This window comes from Mchenga conophoros, linkage group LG20 (assembly GCF_057382185.1).
Source record: "Mchenga conophoros isolate Kocher_MC1m ecotype Shallow Benthic linkage group LG20, M_conophoros_male_GT1.1, whole genome shotgun sequence".
Classification (NCBI taxonomy): Eukaryota; Metazoa; Chordata; class Actinopteri; order Cichliformes; family Cichlidae; genus Mchenga; species Mchenga conophoros.
Window position 1 is genome coordinate 27,398,238 of NC_140545.1, and position 17,543 is coordinate 27,415,780.

Here is a 17,543-nt window from a genome sequence, read left to right on the forward strand (position 1 = left end):
TGTAGCGCACAGCTGGTCTGTGAGAGCCTGAATCCTCGGTTTATTGTAGAGGATCAAATAAGTATAAAATATATGCTTTACAACAATAGGTTTCTTGTGCAGCATCCCACTGACAGGCCTGAATTTACAATGTGACCACCGTGTGTTATACAGAAGACTGAGTTAGTGATTGAAAACATCAGAGTTAGTGTTTCTCACTGACTTCTGTACTATTCAGAATCAGAATACTTTATTAATCCCGAAGGAAATTAGGGTTAGTTAGTTTTACAACAGGCAATGCACCCCCTGCTGGACATTGGAGAGAATGCAGGATTTATACTGCTGTGAGTTTTCAGACCTGGAGGCTTCATCCATCTTCATTGTGTTGTAACAGTCCAGAACAACTGACTGAAAACATTAACCACCACAGCTGCAAGCGTAAAAGAAAAACAAGAGAAGGAAAACTACAAACATTAAACACTGAAGGTTTCAAAGATTTCTAAGCACAAAGACTGAGAAGTGTAATGTTTGCCTTCAGGAGGGGATATAACTCTATAAATCAGCCTACGTGGGGACAGCTGTTGCTGTTTTCCTTTTGAAATGCTTTGGAACAGATTTGGTAGACATTAGTAAATTCTTGTATAAAAGTGTGTAAACAGCAGCTTCAGCACCCAGTGATTTCCACTGAAGTCCACATACACAGATGATGTCAGGATCTGTGATGTTGGCACATCCCAGCCACGGACCGCTTTTTTCTGTCTTACATGTAGGGTTGAACTGGACCAGTGGTGGACAGCAGGACACATTTCATTGAGAATGTGGGGAATTTTCAATACTTCTGTTTATATTTTCTCGAATACTCAGAGGGCAGCTGGTTTTGCACGCTGTCTGTTTCATTGTTTTGACCTTGCATGGAGACAGCAGGGCTCTGGAGAGATTTAGGAGCACTAGACTATGTAACAGGTCAATATTCAGAGGAGAGTGGAGGGTAAAAGTTGGAAGTGAAGGGTGACGAGGAAACAGTGGGGAGGTATGAAAATATGAGAATCGGGATTGGCTAAAGGAAGGGAATGGAACTGAGCCAGACACTGGAAGGAAATGGAACAAAGAAGGGGAAATTTGGAGTGGAGGTGGCACAGAGCTGCTGAGGAGGAAGAAGTGAGTGGGTGACTGAAAGCAGCAGATGAAATAACATCCTCTTTGCAGGGATGAATAACCAGATGAACATGAAGTCTGCATAAATAATGTTCCACAGGCAAAAACATGTTATATTCATAGAAACAGAAGCATTACAAGAGCCAAAGTGTCGTTTCGTTTTCCACGAGTGATGCCCACACCTGCAGCTTTCTTTGAAAGTGTCTCTGACACAGTCTGTCTGCATGGTACGTTAGCAGTACTGACAGCTCCCTGTCCTCCAGGACTGATCATAACCTTAGAAACAACACGTGACTTCTGTGGGTGGATTGTGGATACAATAAGACTCAGTGACTTTGAAATACTTTGAGTCAGCTCTGTTTTCTGTGTTACTCTGATTTCACTTCTTGCTCTCGACTCGTCTGGCTTGCTGGTCTGATAACTCAAAGCTTAGCTTAAGTTAACAGACTCTGATCACGTTCTTTAGACTCTGTGACTTCTCTGCCTCAAAAGTCATCAGGTAGTCCTAGAACATCGTAGCTGAAACATATGTTAAAAGAAAGACAGAGAGAGAGATTGGTAAGGAGGTGAGATAGGCCTGAATACAGAAAGCCTACTGACTGTGCTGTGGTTGTGTGATGAAAGTCCACTAGATGGCAATATTGCTCAACATATAGGCTGAGGACCAGCGTCCTATAACTACAGCATCGTCCATCATCTGACCAGCTCACGTTGTCCCACATGGACACGTTTTATTCCATGACAAAGTTTCACTTTCTGTACAAACAACAATCCACGGACAGCAGGAAGGTGATTCCACTGAGAGTCAAATAGTCTGAAATGTCAGACGTGTTACTATGACTTATTTTGCATAATAATAATAATAATAATAATAATGGCTGGATGCAGTAATGACTTGACCAAAAGGAATTTTGTATCACGGCACAGTGTACACACACCTGATCACAGTTTAATGATGCTTTAACTCCAGATTCAGAGTCCTCGCTGCAGGCAAAGCACTGAGCAGCATCCATGACATCCTGGGTACTCTGAAGGACTTCTGGGAGTTGGAGTGCTTTCAGCTGTTATTTTGTGACACCTGATTTAGAAAGGCGATTCAGTATAAAGGGTTGGATACGATGAGATGCTGATGTCACAAAATAATGTCAAATTTTGCAGCAAACACTGTAGATTGCATACCTGTAATAACGTCACTTACTATTGGCAGTATTTTAGTCCAAAATTACAAACTGTAGATAAAAGATGGACTTTGGGAAGTGAATGTAAGCCACTGTGGTTCAAGTGCCTTAAACCTGCCATCGTGTTAAAGGACAATAGAGAGCTCTTCTGTTTCCCGAGTTCATGGCTTGCACTCCATTAATCTCCCATTCTGTGTGTGAGGGCTGTTCAAACCAGTGACACCAGTGACCTGATGTATCTCCATCGATCTGTCTGAGAAAGCCTACTGACAAACCGATTGTTCCCACATTATCTGTCTCATGCTGTGTCTGTCTCATCTCTGCAGGATATTGACTGGGTGCAGACAGAGAAGCATGTTTTTGAGCAGGCCTCGACCAATCCCTTCTTAGTCGGCCTCCACTCCTGTTTCCAGACAGAAAGTCGGTAAGAGGATAAAGCTGACACTGTGAGCGCTGTCGGGTACAGTGCTTTTCACTAAATACTCCTTTGACGATGGCCCGTTCTTACCTCAGTCTGCTGAAGTAAGCTTAACGTCTAACTTCATATTAACACACAGATTCAAAGTATATGTTCCAGCATACAGACACATATTTAGTCGTACGTCTTCCTACATGCGCACATTAGCTGTAAACTGTGGCTCACGGCTGTGAAGTATAAAAATGAGCTTTGAGCCGTTGTTTAAAACAAAGCACAGATTCAGGCGACCTGACAAACAGATGAAGGCTGTTCCTGAGTAGCTCCACACGTATCTGAAGACAGGTTGACAGTTTTCCAGAAGCTCCTCCCTTTTTTAACTTTGCGTAGTGAACTCTTCAAACTGCTTTCTGGGCCTCAGTGTTTAGTAAGAAAGCACAATGTTGTGGGTCGTTAGGGTTGTGTCACAGCAACAATGCCGCTGCACTCTGACACTGATTCAACTCTGTGTGATCTGTGCAGCGTCCAGCTCAAGGCAGCCCTGGAGCTCCATCATGCACCGAGGTCAAAGTTCAAATGAGTTGTAGTTTGTGTCACTAGGTTTACATTGTGTGTCTAAATTTACTGAATTGAAAGAGATTAGACATTGCGGTGTGTTTTCACAGTGAGGTCATTGTTGTAGTTGGGAAATAACCACGGCTCAGATTTGTAATGTGCTCCATTCAATGGTTCTGCAGATCTATTAAAACCTGTTCATGATGTGAGGACTAAAGGTACTGTTCACACTCAGGACTTTACTGTTTTCCTCAAACAGTGCTGAACCCAGCAGGGCTGCACCCATAACAGCCCTTCATAAAGATCACGTGACCAACAGCTGACACATCAAACAGCTGAACTTTTTTTTACTTTACTATTGTTTTTGTTATGATTTGTAATAAACACTGACAACTTCCCCAAAAGTTCAAAATCTATATAAGGACATTTTCATACATTCAATTTATTTATACATCACAACAACAGTCGCCTCAAGGTGCTTTATATTGTAAGGTAGATCCTACAATAATACATACAGAGAAAAACCCAACAATCACATGACCCCCTATGAGCAAGCACTTTGGCGACAGTGGGAAGGAAAAACTCCCTTTTAACAGGAAGAAACCTCCGGCAGAACTAGGCTCAGGGAGGGGCGGGGCCATCTGCTGTGATTGGTTGGGGTGAGAGAAGGAAGACAGGATAAAGACATGCATACAACATGCAGTGTCACATTTGTCCTCCACAGTATCATCTTAATAACACTTTAGGTGTTATTACATAAACGAAGCTGAATGACTTGCTCATCCAACCATTTCCGCATAGTCTCCTTTGTGGAGCAACACCCCTCCAGGCACCACCTGCAGCTGTACTATATTTCCTCCACAGTGACTCTCCATCATGAATTTTTCGGTGGGGAAGAGGAGGAAAAGACAGGCAGCCAGGTGAAGAGTGGCTGTGCTGGAAACACGTGGTTACGATGTAACATGCACATGCTGTGGAACTGCTCAGGTCGTTTGTGTCTCACCTCTAAACCTCGTGCACATATGAAGAGATTCACTCGTTGTGCATTGCTTTAATCGACAGTTGGTCACCAGAGGATAGCCCAGGCTTCGGTTGCCTAGGCAACCCACTAATGTGTTTTCTACTCCCTCTTATTATTGGCTCACATTTCAGTCGCTTCAATCGCTCGACTCCCATTTGTGAAAAGTTTATGTCAGGATCCACCCACGTCGTATTTCCAGCATCTTAATACTATCACGATACTACCTTAATACTATCACAATACTACCTTAATACTGTCACAATACTACCTTAATACTGTCACAATTCTACCATACTACTGTCACAATACTACCATACTACTGTCACAATACTACCTTAATACTATCACAATACTACCTTAATACTATCACAATACTACCTTAATACTGTCACAATTCTACCATACTACTGTCACAATACTACCATACTACTGTCACAATACTACCTTAATACTACCTTAATACTATCACAATACTACCTTAATACTATCACAATACTACCATACTACTGTCACAATTCTACCATACTACTGTCACAATACTACCTTAATACTATCACAATACTACCTTAATACTACCTTAATACTATCACAATACTACCATAATACTATCATAATACAATAATATTTTATTATTGATTAAATAACATCAAACGGGGCTTTTGAGTCAAGGTGCATGTTTTCTTTTGATATAATGAAGACCAGCAAGAAATGCTCTTTTTTAAAATTTGCATAACGTTCATATTGAGAGTATTTGATGTAACGTCTGTTCATAAATGTTCTCGCTCTGTTTCCAGGTTATTTCTAGTGATCGAGTATGTGAACGGTGGGGATTTGATGTTTCATATGCAACGACAAAGGAAGCTCCCGGAAGAGCACGCAAGGTAAACCTCCAGATGTACGCCAGCTTCCAGGCATTATCCACATAAAATATGGTCCCTGTCCACAATGTGATAATCTTTAGAGGGTACATGATGTTTAGGTGTACTCCCACATGTGCATTATGAACAGGTCGCATGTTTGAATGAAGACTGAGCAGCAGCTGATTCAGTCTGAGGTGGTAAATGAGGCCTCTGTGATAGCAGGATGACACTGAAGTGGGTACACTTGATTTTGGTTACACTGACATGACACAGAAAACCCATTTGTACAATTGTGAACAATTTTGGGGTAAACGACTTCCAGAAGGGTCAAACCATTGTATCTGCATCCCTGGAGCGGAGCAAGTTCAGGGACAGCATAACTTATATTTTCACGTAGCCTCAGTTTACACGCAGGAAATCATGAGGGCTGCTCTGGCGATACAGCCATGTGTACGTGCAGCATTGGGCCGGTTCAACGCACGGCTGTGCAGAGCGGGCAGACTCATGTTCAGCTGTTTTTGTGAAAAGTGTTGTGAGTATTAGACGTCAGAGCCCTCAGGTAGGAGCTGCATGCCTGAACCACACCAGATCAGCGGTTTTCAGGACGGTCTACAGATTCATACTGGGTGTGTCTTCTTTTAAACACATATGTTTGAAGATATGCTTCATAGGATGCTTTAACAGGTCTCAACACTTTTACCCTCCTTTTAAAATATAATGAGCACCCATAATTCATTGTGGCTGTCTACTCGCGGGGCGCTCCAGCTGCGTCTCTGATAAATAGCGGATCAAAGGCTGTGTAATTTACAGAGGCACCGTTGGACCCCTATCAGCTCATGCAATCTGGATTGTGGAGGCAGTGGCTGTATATATGCAAAGCAGCATGTTAGTTACTCATAATGATGGTACATATTCATGAGCAGCGCTCTTAGAGAGAGAGAGCCCTGCCACATTCCCCCACGCCGTGGGGGAGGCGGGCTGGTGGGCAGGGGATTGTGCTGCTGATAGGCCATAGCTTCCATCAGTCTGATGGCAACAAAGAAACAACAGCGTACAATGGAGGCTGTCACCGTGAAAATGTGGGGGAGCGACGTGGGATTTCTCCACTGCAGTCTTTTGCCTCAGTGTTTCACAGATTTAAAGCAGCAGACAGCGAGAGGCTTGTCAGGTTTAATGAAGGCTTATCTCCTAGAGACAGAATACACACAACCTACACATGGAGAGAAAACATTTGACTGACTCACCGAAGAAGCACTCCAAGTACATCTAATGATGGCCCAAACTACAAAGGCTTTATAGACTAGCTGTCATAACAATAGCCATAGTAGAAGAAGAAATGTTTGGCACGAGGAACATGGTCTCTTTAATGTCTGTTACTTTGTGTGGACCCAGGAGTCAAAGCGTATCAGAGTATTGCAGGTGCTTTGACACATGCTGACCTGTTAGGAGCCGTGGCCTCAGAGAGGAGTGATGGTACTGACAGACCTCCGTCTGACAGGGAATAAACTACACCTGTGAAGTGGGCCTTCATGTACACACAGCTGGAGATACATGAAACGCACACACACTTTGCAAATGTGACGCACAAATTCAGTTACGTCCCAGTCCAGGGTGTCCTCTCACCCAGTGACAGCTATCAGTAGTAAACAGTAGTGTTTACAAAGCCCACTGTAACACGGCTGGAGGTGTTATCGATGGCTTCTTTAGATTTCTAAGAACTCTGGCAGCAGCTGAGTAAATTATATGCAAGGAACGAGGACAGAGGCCACGTGGGGACGTCCTTCTCTGGGAACTGTAAACTGTACTTATCTGTCCCAGGCTCTGTTTGGAGCATGACACCAACATTTAGCCAGAGCTATAAAAACCAGTTTTCATTAGTTCTATAAGACAAACAAAGAGTCCTGCAGCAGATGCTGAGTCCCACTGACGTGCACAGCTGTTGGGAGGACATGTCTTACATTTCTGCAGAGGTGAACACTGCCTGCTGCAGATTTGAACCTGCTGGACTTTTGTTGGTCTTTCAGCTTTTTAAAGTTTCAACCAAAACTAATGAGTGTTTGTGTCTTCAAGGCCAAATCTTCACAATTCCTACATTATAAGAAAAAAGGAGAACAATAAAAATCCCAACAACTAATCAGAAACAGGAAGAGAAACAGTCATTTAGTCAGGTTAGATATAGCACCGCAGGCATTAGTGCACTGAGGGCCGTTTTGCATTGACCTGGCCCCAAAACACACACAGGTTAGAAATCTAACAACCTTCCTGCTGCGTCTCTTATTTTTGTAAAGTAAATGTGTGGATGCTATCAGGCTTTGGAGAGCGTTTACATGCGCCCTCCAACCCCGTGGTTCACGGGTAGCTTCTGTAAATGTAACACAAACGCTCGACAGCATCACAAGCAGATGCTGGAGAACGATTCTGAACGATTGAGACGAGTCACTCTTAGTCACGGTCTGTAAACATCGATTTGCGTTGTCACTAAATCCATGCAGCTGTGCAGGAAGGATTTGAACATGTTCTCATGTGCGAGTGGAAATGTTCACCTCTCATCTCGTCACAGATTCTATGCTGCTGAAATCTGCATCGCTTTGAACTTCCTACATGAAAAGGGCATCATCTACCGTGATCTGAAGCTGGACAACGTGCTCTTGGACCACGAGGGACACATCAAGCTCACAGACTACGGCATGTGCAAGGTAACAGAGTGCGGGCAGCTGTAGCATTATCAATAATGCATTAGGTCAGTATTGACTGGAAGGTCTAGCGCGCTCTTGTTGATCTCTCCAAACGCTGCTGTCTTCTACTTCTTAGGAGGGGATCAGACCAGGTGATACCACCAGTACTTTCTGTGGCACTCCAAACTACATAGCGCCTGAGATCCTGAGAGGAGAAGACTATGGTGAGTACAGGAGCAGTGTAAAGGGTTACACTTTGACAGTCCTACTAAATCAAGCCATTCACAGACCATTACAAACTAATATGTGCTGCCTAACAACATTTCATGTTATACATGTGAATGTGTTTAATTGGTCCAAATGTGCTCCTGTGCTACCTTATTAAGTAACATCATAAAAACATATATGTATGTATATGATACAGCAGTAACTCCTGCATGTGTGACATTTTCTGTGTGTCTTTAAATCTCTTTCTAACGTTAGCCGTGTGTCAGCCTGTCCACACTGCAGTATGTCGTGTTGTGTGTCTGTACATGTGCGGAGCCATGTAGTGTACCAAACACCACAGAGACCTGACCTCTGTTCTCAGCTCTGGTTTGTAGCTTATTGATCACATGTCACATCCAGTCTGAATGTGATGTCATGTTCATCCCAGGCTTCAGCGTGGACTGGTGGGCTTTGGGCGTGCTGATGTTTGAGATGATGGCTGGAAGGTCCCCGTTCGACATCATCACTGACAATCCTGACATGAACACAGAGGAGTACCTCTTTCAGGGTGAGCCAGACCAATGATCAATACTGACTGTTAGACTCAAGCCTGTTGTTTAAGGAGATATCACTGATCATCATCAATAATGACTCAGTCTACAGATTACAGGGAGCTTTTACAGGTCGAGGAAATCTAATCTGCACTTTGGCTTTTTGAATTCTTTCGACTTAATGACTCCAAAATAAAAAAGGGCTGGGTGAGTTTGAATATTATAATATAGTGAAATGAACAGGATTGATGCCCTGCTGCAAACATGTGCACTGATGTGTGTGAACGACCCACACAGAGAGCCATTGTTGTGGTTCCAGCTCTCCTCTTATGTTCGCCGCTGTGTCGTAGCCCGGAGCCGGCTCTCTCCGTGGCTTCCTCCACTGACGCAGGCCGGAGACCACGCCCCTTACACAACGTGTGCAATCACACTGAGGCTACTGTAGAGGTTCATGAGCATGTTTGCTAACACGCTGTGTCATAATCAGGAGGTGTAAATCTGATGGACGGCGGTTACTTTTAAAGCGTCATGAAACAAAACGAGCGGGGGTGCAGTTTTATCTGAAAATGAAGATCTCATCATCTGTTAGAAGAAAATGAGTAAGGTGCACATCCTGTTCATTGGTAAAAGTCAGGGCACACGAGAGCTTCCTCCTGTAGCTGCTCACAGTCATTTACAGTTTGAGTCTAAATCTGCAGCTTTTTGTTTTGACGTCCGTTAAACTCCGTTCTAAATCATTTCTAACTGAAACTGTGTGGGGGAAGAAGATCTATATGTTTCTATCAAGCTGTGCTCAAACTGGCACTGGGTAACAAATCAAAACCAGTGCAGCACACACAAAACACCAAGAGAAGCTGCAGTCAGACATGTTTTCATGCAGTTTAGATGCAAATGATAGAACTGCATTCATGTTAAAGTAATCTTCCATCCATCATAATCTTATTTACAGTGTTTCAGGTTGTGATTTTTATCTCTTGAAGAGGTGTTAGTTACTTCCCTCCGATGCTCACACCTGATTGCATTTCTCTTCCTATAAGGATAAGGATGCACAAATTCAGCCTTTCCAAGCGGAACAAAAGGATTAGCATTCAGAGAGCGACATTCTTCTATACATCACAGTGTCATCATCCAGCAGTGCAGTAAAGCTGTAGCAAACACACATTCCCGACAGAGTAAACAACAAGTTCTTTGCACGTTTTCAGACGTGTGAGTCCTCATTTTACATATATATGTATATGTGTATATATTTATATATATATATATCTCACTACATCGTAAACCTGTTCCTCACACTGGTACCTGCTCACATTCTCAGCATCACGTTGCTGCTTTCACTCTTCTTCATGGCCTGCAGCATGTTTGCAGTGCTCATTAGTAGAACTGAAGTACACACAATGACAGCACTCAGAATACCCACTGCTTGTTACTGAACTGTGCACAACTTAAACTTTTGTGCGTAATGAAGCGATCCACAGTCAGTCTGGTCATTAATCTTCGCATGCAGACAGAGCAGAGTGCTTCATCATGGTGGAGTTTTAGCAGATCTTTACAGTGTCCCAGATCTTAAACTCAGTGACAAGTAGAAGAAGTAGAAGTCAGCAGAAAATAACCTTGGTGTGATCACATGTTTATAATAGAGAAACGTCAGGAACTTCTACTTGCATGTGTTTCCTCGAGCCATATGGTCTCTTTACATAGCACGAAGCCACCCAGACTGTCCTCTGTGACAGAAATTCCTCCATACTACACATTGTGTCAAAGGAGCATAGTGCGGCACCACAGCTAGCATCTGTCACCGTCCTCCTGGCGGCCTTACCGGTACAGCAGCAGGTTCCTGGATCAATGCCTGCCAATGGAAACCAACCCTTCACTATAGGAGCTCCCAGCCATATGCCGCCGAGCTAGACTGAGCCAGGCCTTACTCTGGGTATCTGTGCACCTCATGCTAACCCTGGAGCTTTAGACACTCAGAAACATTTGATTCAGGAATCAGCCACAAGGCTGTATTCACAGCTAACATGTACAAGAACTGAATGTAATGGTTAAATCTAAACCTCAGACACGTGTAACGTAAAGCTTGCTCTGTACTTTTAAAGCTGAAGTGAAAATAAAATGGGCTAATACAGCAGACTATCTGTCTGTTAAAACTGGCCAATGGCAGCCACCCCCCATGTCAGTTTGGCTCCAGCTGGCATTCATCAGCCGTCTCAACTCACTGTTTTCTAGCAATATCTGAAATTTTTTCAGCAGAACCAACGCAGACAACAGAGAGAATTTACTGGGCTTTCTCCTTTACACTGAAAGGAGGCGTCATGGTTTAAGACTGGCTTCAGAAAGACAACTGTGTATACCAACAGGATAGCAACAATAAATTAAAAAAAAAAAAAAAAAAAAAAAAAAAAAAAAAATATATATATATATATATATATATATATATATATATATATATATATATATATATATATATATATATATATATATATATATATATATATATATATATATATATATATATATAAGTGATAAATGATGTAGTTTACCTTCATGATATAACAACAGTTTCTGTCTGAAGAAACAAAACCAAGTAAACACGTCCATGTTTGAAGCAGGTCGGCTGCCAAGATTAAAAGATTATTAATATGTAAACACAGTGACAGAGAGATCAATCAGGCACAACATTATGAGCACTGACAGATGAGGTGAACAACACTGATTATCTCTCTGTTGTGTCTCTGATATGTTACTGGGAGCAATTGAACATTTTCCCAGAAGTTTGATTCTGTTCATCTGGACGTTCTCAGTGGGACAAACGTTTCCTCATCATCAGGTGACTTCTTCAGTCTCAGCTGACTGCAGCTTTCCAGCCTTATAAACAGCACATTTGCACAATGACTGAAACCAGCCCACTGATTAACAATGGGCTGGGAGGTCAGTTTATGATCATTAATATGCAAATTGATCAAAGCCCACTGATCAATGTCCATGAGTCCCATTCACACAGAGTTGGGGAATGGCTGCAGTCACAGCATTGTAAGATGGTGACAGATGTACCCCTCCTCGATTCAGAGATGGTCTTTCCCTTTTCATGTAATTGGCCTCCTTCTTAAAAAATGACATAAACCAGAAATGTTTATTGTTGGTAACATTTATAATTCTTTCTAGTTATTCAACAAATCATGAAAAGGTCAGCACCAGCAATTATTTGATTTTGCTGACATGTTTTGTTTGTCTTAGCTCCGTGGTTGCCAGGGAGACCACGAGCTGGTTTACTCCTAGTGTCGTTTCCAAGCCTCGATAAATATGGAGGGTTGCATCAGGCAGGGCACCCTGCCAAAGCAAACACGTCTGCCATCAGAAATGACATTTGCATCCCTGGAGTAAAGAGTGCCGCTGATGCTGTTGGCCAGCAGTGTGCCAGTGGGTAGGTGCTACTATTGGCTTTGAATGCTCGGCACACTGATACCCATGTTGACTTTGGTGAAATGGCCCAATCAGGTCCATGCTAATTTGCTCAGATGGACCCTCCACCTGTAAAGGCTGCAGTGGCATTCAGGTCAGGATGCTCACAACGACCCCTGAATGTGCAGCCAATGAAACTGGCCCGTTATTCTTGCCAAGGTTTTGTCATTAACGTTGGCATAATGATTGCGTTGTAATGAGTTTTCCCACTAGCAACTGGGAGTTCTCCTCTCTCTAAGTGTCATGACTCACCTGATACTACCTGTCTGATTGTTTCTACTACAGCTGACCATCAACTTTAATCACCTGGTCAAAGGCACAGCACCACACAGCAGTATCAGATAAATAAGACTTTATTTTATAGATGCACAACAGGACAACTTTCATTTCTCACATCAGATCTGCAGTTCAGAGCATCAGCACATGTCAAGGTCAACTTTACTGTCAGTTCTGTAATATCTACACAGGATAAGCTCCTTAAAGGCTCTGCTGTTGTGATTCTGTGCTGCATAAATAAAACTTGAGTTAAGTGGAACATCGAGCTAGTAAAATACCCGTCTTTCTAGTCACAAAACACATCTCTCCTCTTTTTCTGTTTGCCTTGTCCTGGGTGCAGATGTCTTTTGGGTTTAAGAGAAACTGGATCTCAGACGGTGAGTGTTCACGCACACTGGGTTAAAATAATAATAAAATGGGTGAATAGCATGTTTAAAAAGGAGCTGTGATGCAGTTCTTCATCTCTGGATTTGGGTTTTGAGGGAGAAACTGTTTTTACTGCATTTTGTTCTTGTTAGCTGTGGGAGTCTCAAGGCTATTAGTAGACCACAAAAAGTGTGAGAGAGAGAATAGAACAGTGTCCTCTGCATCTCCGCCCTTTCTCTGCCTCCCACGCAGCAGACACAGTCACCCACAGGCAGGTTGGACTGTGAATCATTCTCCCTCCTCACGATTGTCCTTTTAATTCACTCGCTCTCTCTTTTGTTGCCGTCCTTCTTTTTGCCAACAGTTATTCTCGAGAAGCCCATTCGGATCCCAAGGTCTCTGTCGGTGAAAGCTGCCGGCGTGCTCAAGGGCTTTCTAAACAAGGTGAGACAGTCCCTCCCATAAGCACCCTCTCCTCCTGCGTGCACTCTGCTGCTCACTGTGTGGGATTATGGCCCAGAGCATGGGCTATGTTACAATGTAGGCCTCAGTGTTTAGTTCTGAGTGGACAGTTGTGCCTCTGTTATTTTAGTATTTACACAGTACAACTCAGTTACCCAACAAAGGATATGTGGTAATCCACTCGAGGGTTTCTTGGCACCGGGGTCAGGACCGTGCTGGATCACTCGACTTGGAAGAACAACAACACAGACTGCTACTCCTGGCAGACTGGTTGTTTCTTATCATTGAAAGTGGACGATAAAGAGCGTGAAAGTGACACAGTAATCAGATTACTGCTGGGATAAGCAGCACTTTCTCACATGTAACACTGACAGGAACTAGTTCACCTCAGACCCACTCTGATGAGGGAAACTTCCAGCATGATTTCATTTAGAGAGCTGCCTCCACAGAAGCAGCACACACTGGCACCTCTGTCAGGCCAAGAAAACTTTCGTCCATGTGTGAAACTGAATGTAGTGACCTAATTTCACATGCTTTTTAAGAACAGCATCATGTCTGTGCACTAAGTACAAGGCTAAAGCCAGGAGTGAAAGCAGGCACACCACAGACCCAGTGGCAGTCTGGCCTGAGGCTGACACATAGTGACAGACAGTCACGCTCACATTCACACCTGCAGGCAATTTAGAATCTCCCATTAACCTTTTCCTTTTAGCCAGAGCACTCAGCAGCAGCACGTGCAACCTCCACGCAGGAAAGAAGGCCTCGGATAAAACCACAGCTGTTTCAGCACAGCTTTACCTTATTTAATAAGTTAGGATGGGGTTAGCTTACCATAACTGCAGCAGGGTCTTATATATTAACATGGATACAGGAATTTGTCTGTTTTTTAAAGAAGTGATATTTAAAATGATTGTGTTAGCAGAGTGTGCTAGTTCACAATGGAAAATTCAATTCAGTTTTATTTATACAGCATCAAATTGCAACAACAGTTGCCTTACTTTATATTGTAAGGTAGAACCTACAATAATACACACAGAGAAAAACCCAACAATCATATGACCCCCTATGAGCAAGCACTTTGGTGACAGTGGGAAGGAAAAACTCCCTTTTAACAGGAAGAAACCTCCGGCAGAACCAGGCTCAGGGAGGGGCGGGGCCATCTGCTGCGATTGGTTGAGGTGAGAGAAGGAAGACAGGATAAAGGCATGCTGTGGAAGAGAGACAGATTAATAACAAGCATGATTCAGTTCACGGTAAACTGGTCAAGCATAACCCTGGATGACCATGCTTTATAAATGCAGACCATTCATCATCTACTCTGTATAAAAGCTCATCTGAGCGCCATGTTGTTACTCACAGTTTATTTTGACATATTTGACCATCTTTGATAAAAGCTAATTCTCTTGTGACCAGAGTCAGGAGTGTACACACCAATCAGCTGAAGAGCCAGGTGCTCCACTGCAAACGTCCAGACAAGATCCCTACTCAGCACTTATTGTTTGAACCTGAGATGCTTTGGTTGCAGTGATGCAGAATAGCAGAAATAAATGTGTTGTAAGCACATGAAACTTTCATTTGGTACAAGCAGCACTGTGGACTACAAGTAAGAGTTGATGACTGTAGTTTCCCCCTCTGCTGTGATTGGATAGCTGGATAAAAAGTGTCCGTGATGGATGCATCACTTTACTGTGGGATATTTAGACAACGAGAAAAACCACGTGCACAGGAGGCAAAGGTGTCTTTGGTTAAAGACCAGGTTACAGAACAATGACCGTTACTGCATTTGAGCCTGTGGTTTAATTTTTCCACGTCCTGTTTAAACCTCTGTATGTCACCTGCATGATTGTTGTGATGAGCAGAGCACAGGGAGGCTGTGCCACATGTACACATACCTTTGTAGTACTTAATGAAATTCTTGTTGTTGTCCTCAAGACAGTCATTTCATGTATAGTTCAACATTTGAATGATAATAAAACATAATAATTGGTCTTTTTCATCACGCTCCTGGCCGTTCTTACAGTATGTGTACTACAGCAGCTTCTGTTGATGTTCCTGACCAGCTGTTTTGGCTCCAACAGGATCCCAAGGAGCGGCTGGGTTGTCAGGTCCAGACAGGCTTCACAGACATCAAGTCCCACACGTTTTTCCGCAGTATAGACTGGGAACAGGTAAGAACTGAAGTCTGAGTGAAAACGCATCGTTGTGTATTAAAGTTATTTCATCTTAAACACAACATACACACTGCAGTCTCACTATGATTTCCAAATGCATGGGCTTGGAAAGGAGCAGTAAGGGAACAAATCTACTCGGTTACTGCAGTCTTCTATTAAATCTCCTGCTTCGGCTATCATCAGCATTTTTAACTGATTTTACATAAAGTCATTGTATGGAGCTCTTGGACAACTGCTGGTAAAGATGTTTTTACTGGTTTGCAGCTTGTCTCACTCTCTGCCTTTGGTTTCAGATCAGTTCCTGAGATGGTTAAGAAAACAGTTTTCTCAAGATCAATATAATCAATACTGTTCTTCCATCTCAGAGCTGTAATGTGAAATGTTATATAAAAGTACTACAGTCACCCAGCCACATGGAGGTGACAAGCCAGTGTACTCCGAGTGCCAAGGTCTGATGATGTGGGACCGTGAAGAATGAGATTCCTTTACCGGATCATTTGGGATCAAAGTTAACAACAACTGTGTGTGGTGCTGGGAGAAGCATGGACGTGAGGATAGGGACTGTGTCACACAGACACGACCATGACTTGTTGAGTGTTGTTAGTGTGTGTGCTCAAGCTCAGCGTCAGAAGAGAAAGAGGAATACTGGGGTGGATGAAACGGTGGAGAGAGGTGATTTAAGCAACTAACTATAAGCACTATATAAAACTGACTTGAATTGATTGGAGCAGACTTCAGTGGACACCCCCAAACAATCACAGCAGATGGCCCCGCCCCTCCTGTGCCTGATTCTGCCAGAGGTTTCTTCCTGTTAAAAGGGAGTTTTTCCTTCCCACTGTCACCAAAGTGCTTTCTCATAGGGGGTCATATGATTGTTGGGTTTTTCTCTGTATGTGTTATCGTACGATCTACTGTACAATATAAAGTACCTCGAGGCGACTGTTGTTGTGATTTGGCGCTGTGTAAACAAAATAGAATAGAATTACATGTATGTTAAGGAAACAGAGGTGATGAGGAGGTTTCTGCTTGTGGAGAGAAATGGAGACAGACAGATGATAGTAGACAAAAAGGACAGAAACAGCTGCAGTAAACACACATTTGAAGAAGAGGGGGAACAATAAATGACTTATAAGGGTGGAGGAAGGTGCACACAGGTAGACTGTATCTTATGTTGAAAGTGCATTAAGAAAGAGATGTGAGACTGCAAGGAGCAAATCTTCTTAGGCAGCAGTGAACAGTCTGTAGGATGAAACCAAGAAGAGGAATAACAAGTGAAGATAAAGCCAATGATTAAATGATGGAAGCTGAAGAAGGAAAACTGGAGACAGGCTCAGAGTGGTAAGAAAATATTATGTATATTTGAAATGGTTAGGAAAACTGCTAAGAAGGTGTTTGGTGTATGTGGAGGAAAGAGGACAAGCAGAAGGAAGTATAAGTATTCAAAGGACGAGGTTAGCAAAGGAAAAGTGGAAAAGTCAGGAAGATCAAAATAAACAAGAGACCAGGCGAACAGCAAACAGCTGGCAAAAGGAAAAAGACTTACAGACAGGAGACAGTGGACTGTACCATACCACAGCACTTTATCCAGCACTTATAAAAACAAAGCCAATGAATGGAGACAGGTGGTTGGTCCAGGTGAAGCACCTGTGGAGAAAGAGCAGCTCCTTTGACAGGATTGTTTAACATAAGCCTGCAGTCAGAGGAGGCTCGAGCAGTGGAGGAGCGAGTGGTGGTTCTGATCAACAAGGATGATGTGCAGAGTCATACCATGAAGGTGTGGGGAAAGAGCTGTTTCAGCGAGCTTAGGAAGAGAGGTGATGGCTGTGTGCTGACAAACAGAACTACACATGTAATGTCTGCAGATTTCTTCACAGCTATGTTTCCCCGTCCCCCCACCTCCGTCTCAGACCCACGCTTCCTCTTCTCCACTGTTCTCAGGAGGGTAATTACACTTTTCTGTTGTCTTAATTTGAGGTTTAACAAACATCTACTATGAAAATGGTGATTTCAGGGAGTGTCCACGCGGGGCTCGAGATAGGAATGGTGTTGCACAATAACTGGGATTCAAATAGAAGCATTCTGTTTGTGGCTACTCTCATAACTCTGATGAAAATTACATGTGTGCACTTTATACATACTATTAGAAGACATGATACCTGGAGTAGTGAGACGTGAACTACCCCGGAGGCCCGATGTCGGAGGTCCTTACCATG

General features: G+C 43.1%; 1 protein-coding gene across 5 annotated transcripts in view; it reads left to right on the forward strand.

Moving 5' to 3' along the window:
- The window catches only part of prkcz (protein kinase C, zeta), a 112,817-nt gene that overhangs the window by 78,880 nt on the left and 16,394 nt on the right, over nt 1-17,543 (forward strand). For all 5 annotated transcript variants that reach the window (XM_085258572.1, XM_085258576.1, XM_085258571.1 and 2 more), the window contains 7 exons: nt 2,639-2,736; nt 5,098-5,184; nt 7,724-7,859; nt 7,975-8,062; nt 8,494-8,613; nt 13,062-13,141; nt 15,238-15,327. In XM_085258572.1, coding sequence (XP_085114698.1) covers nt 2,639-2,736; nt 5,098-5,184; nt 7,724-7,859; nt 7,975-8,062; nt 8,494-8,613; nt 13,062-13,141; nt 15,238-15,327 — 699 coding nt within the window. The remainder of the gene's footprint in view (nt 1-2,638; nt 2,737-5,097; nt 5,185-7,723; nt 7,860-7,974; nt 8,063-8,493; nt 8,614-13,061; nt 13,142-15,237; nt 15,328-17,543) is intronic.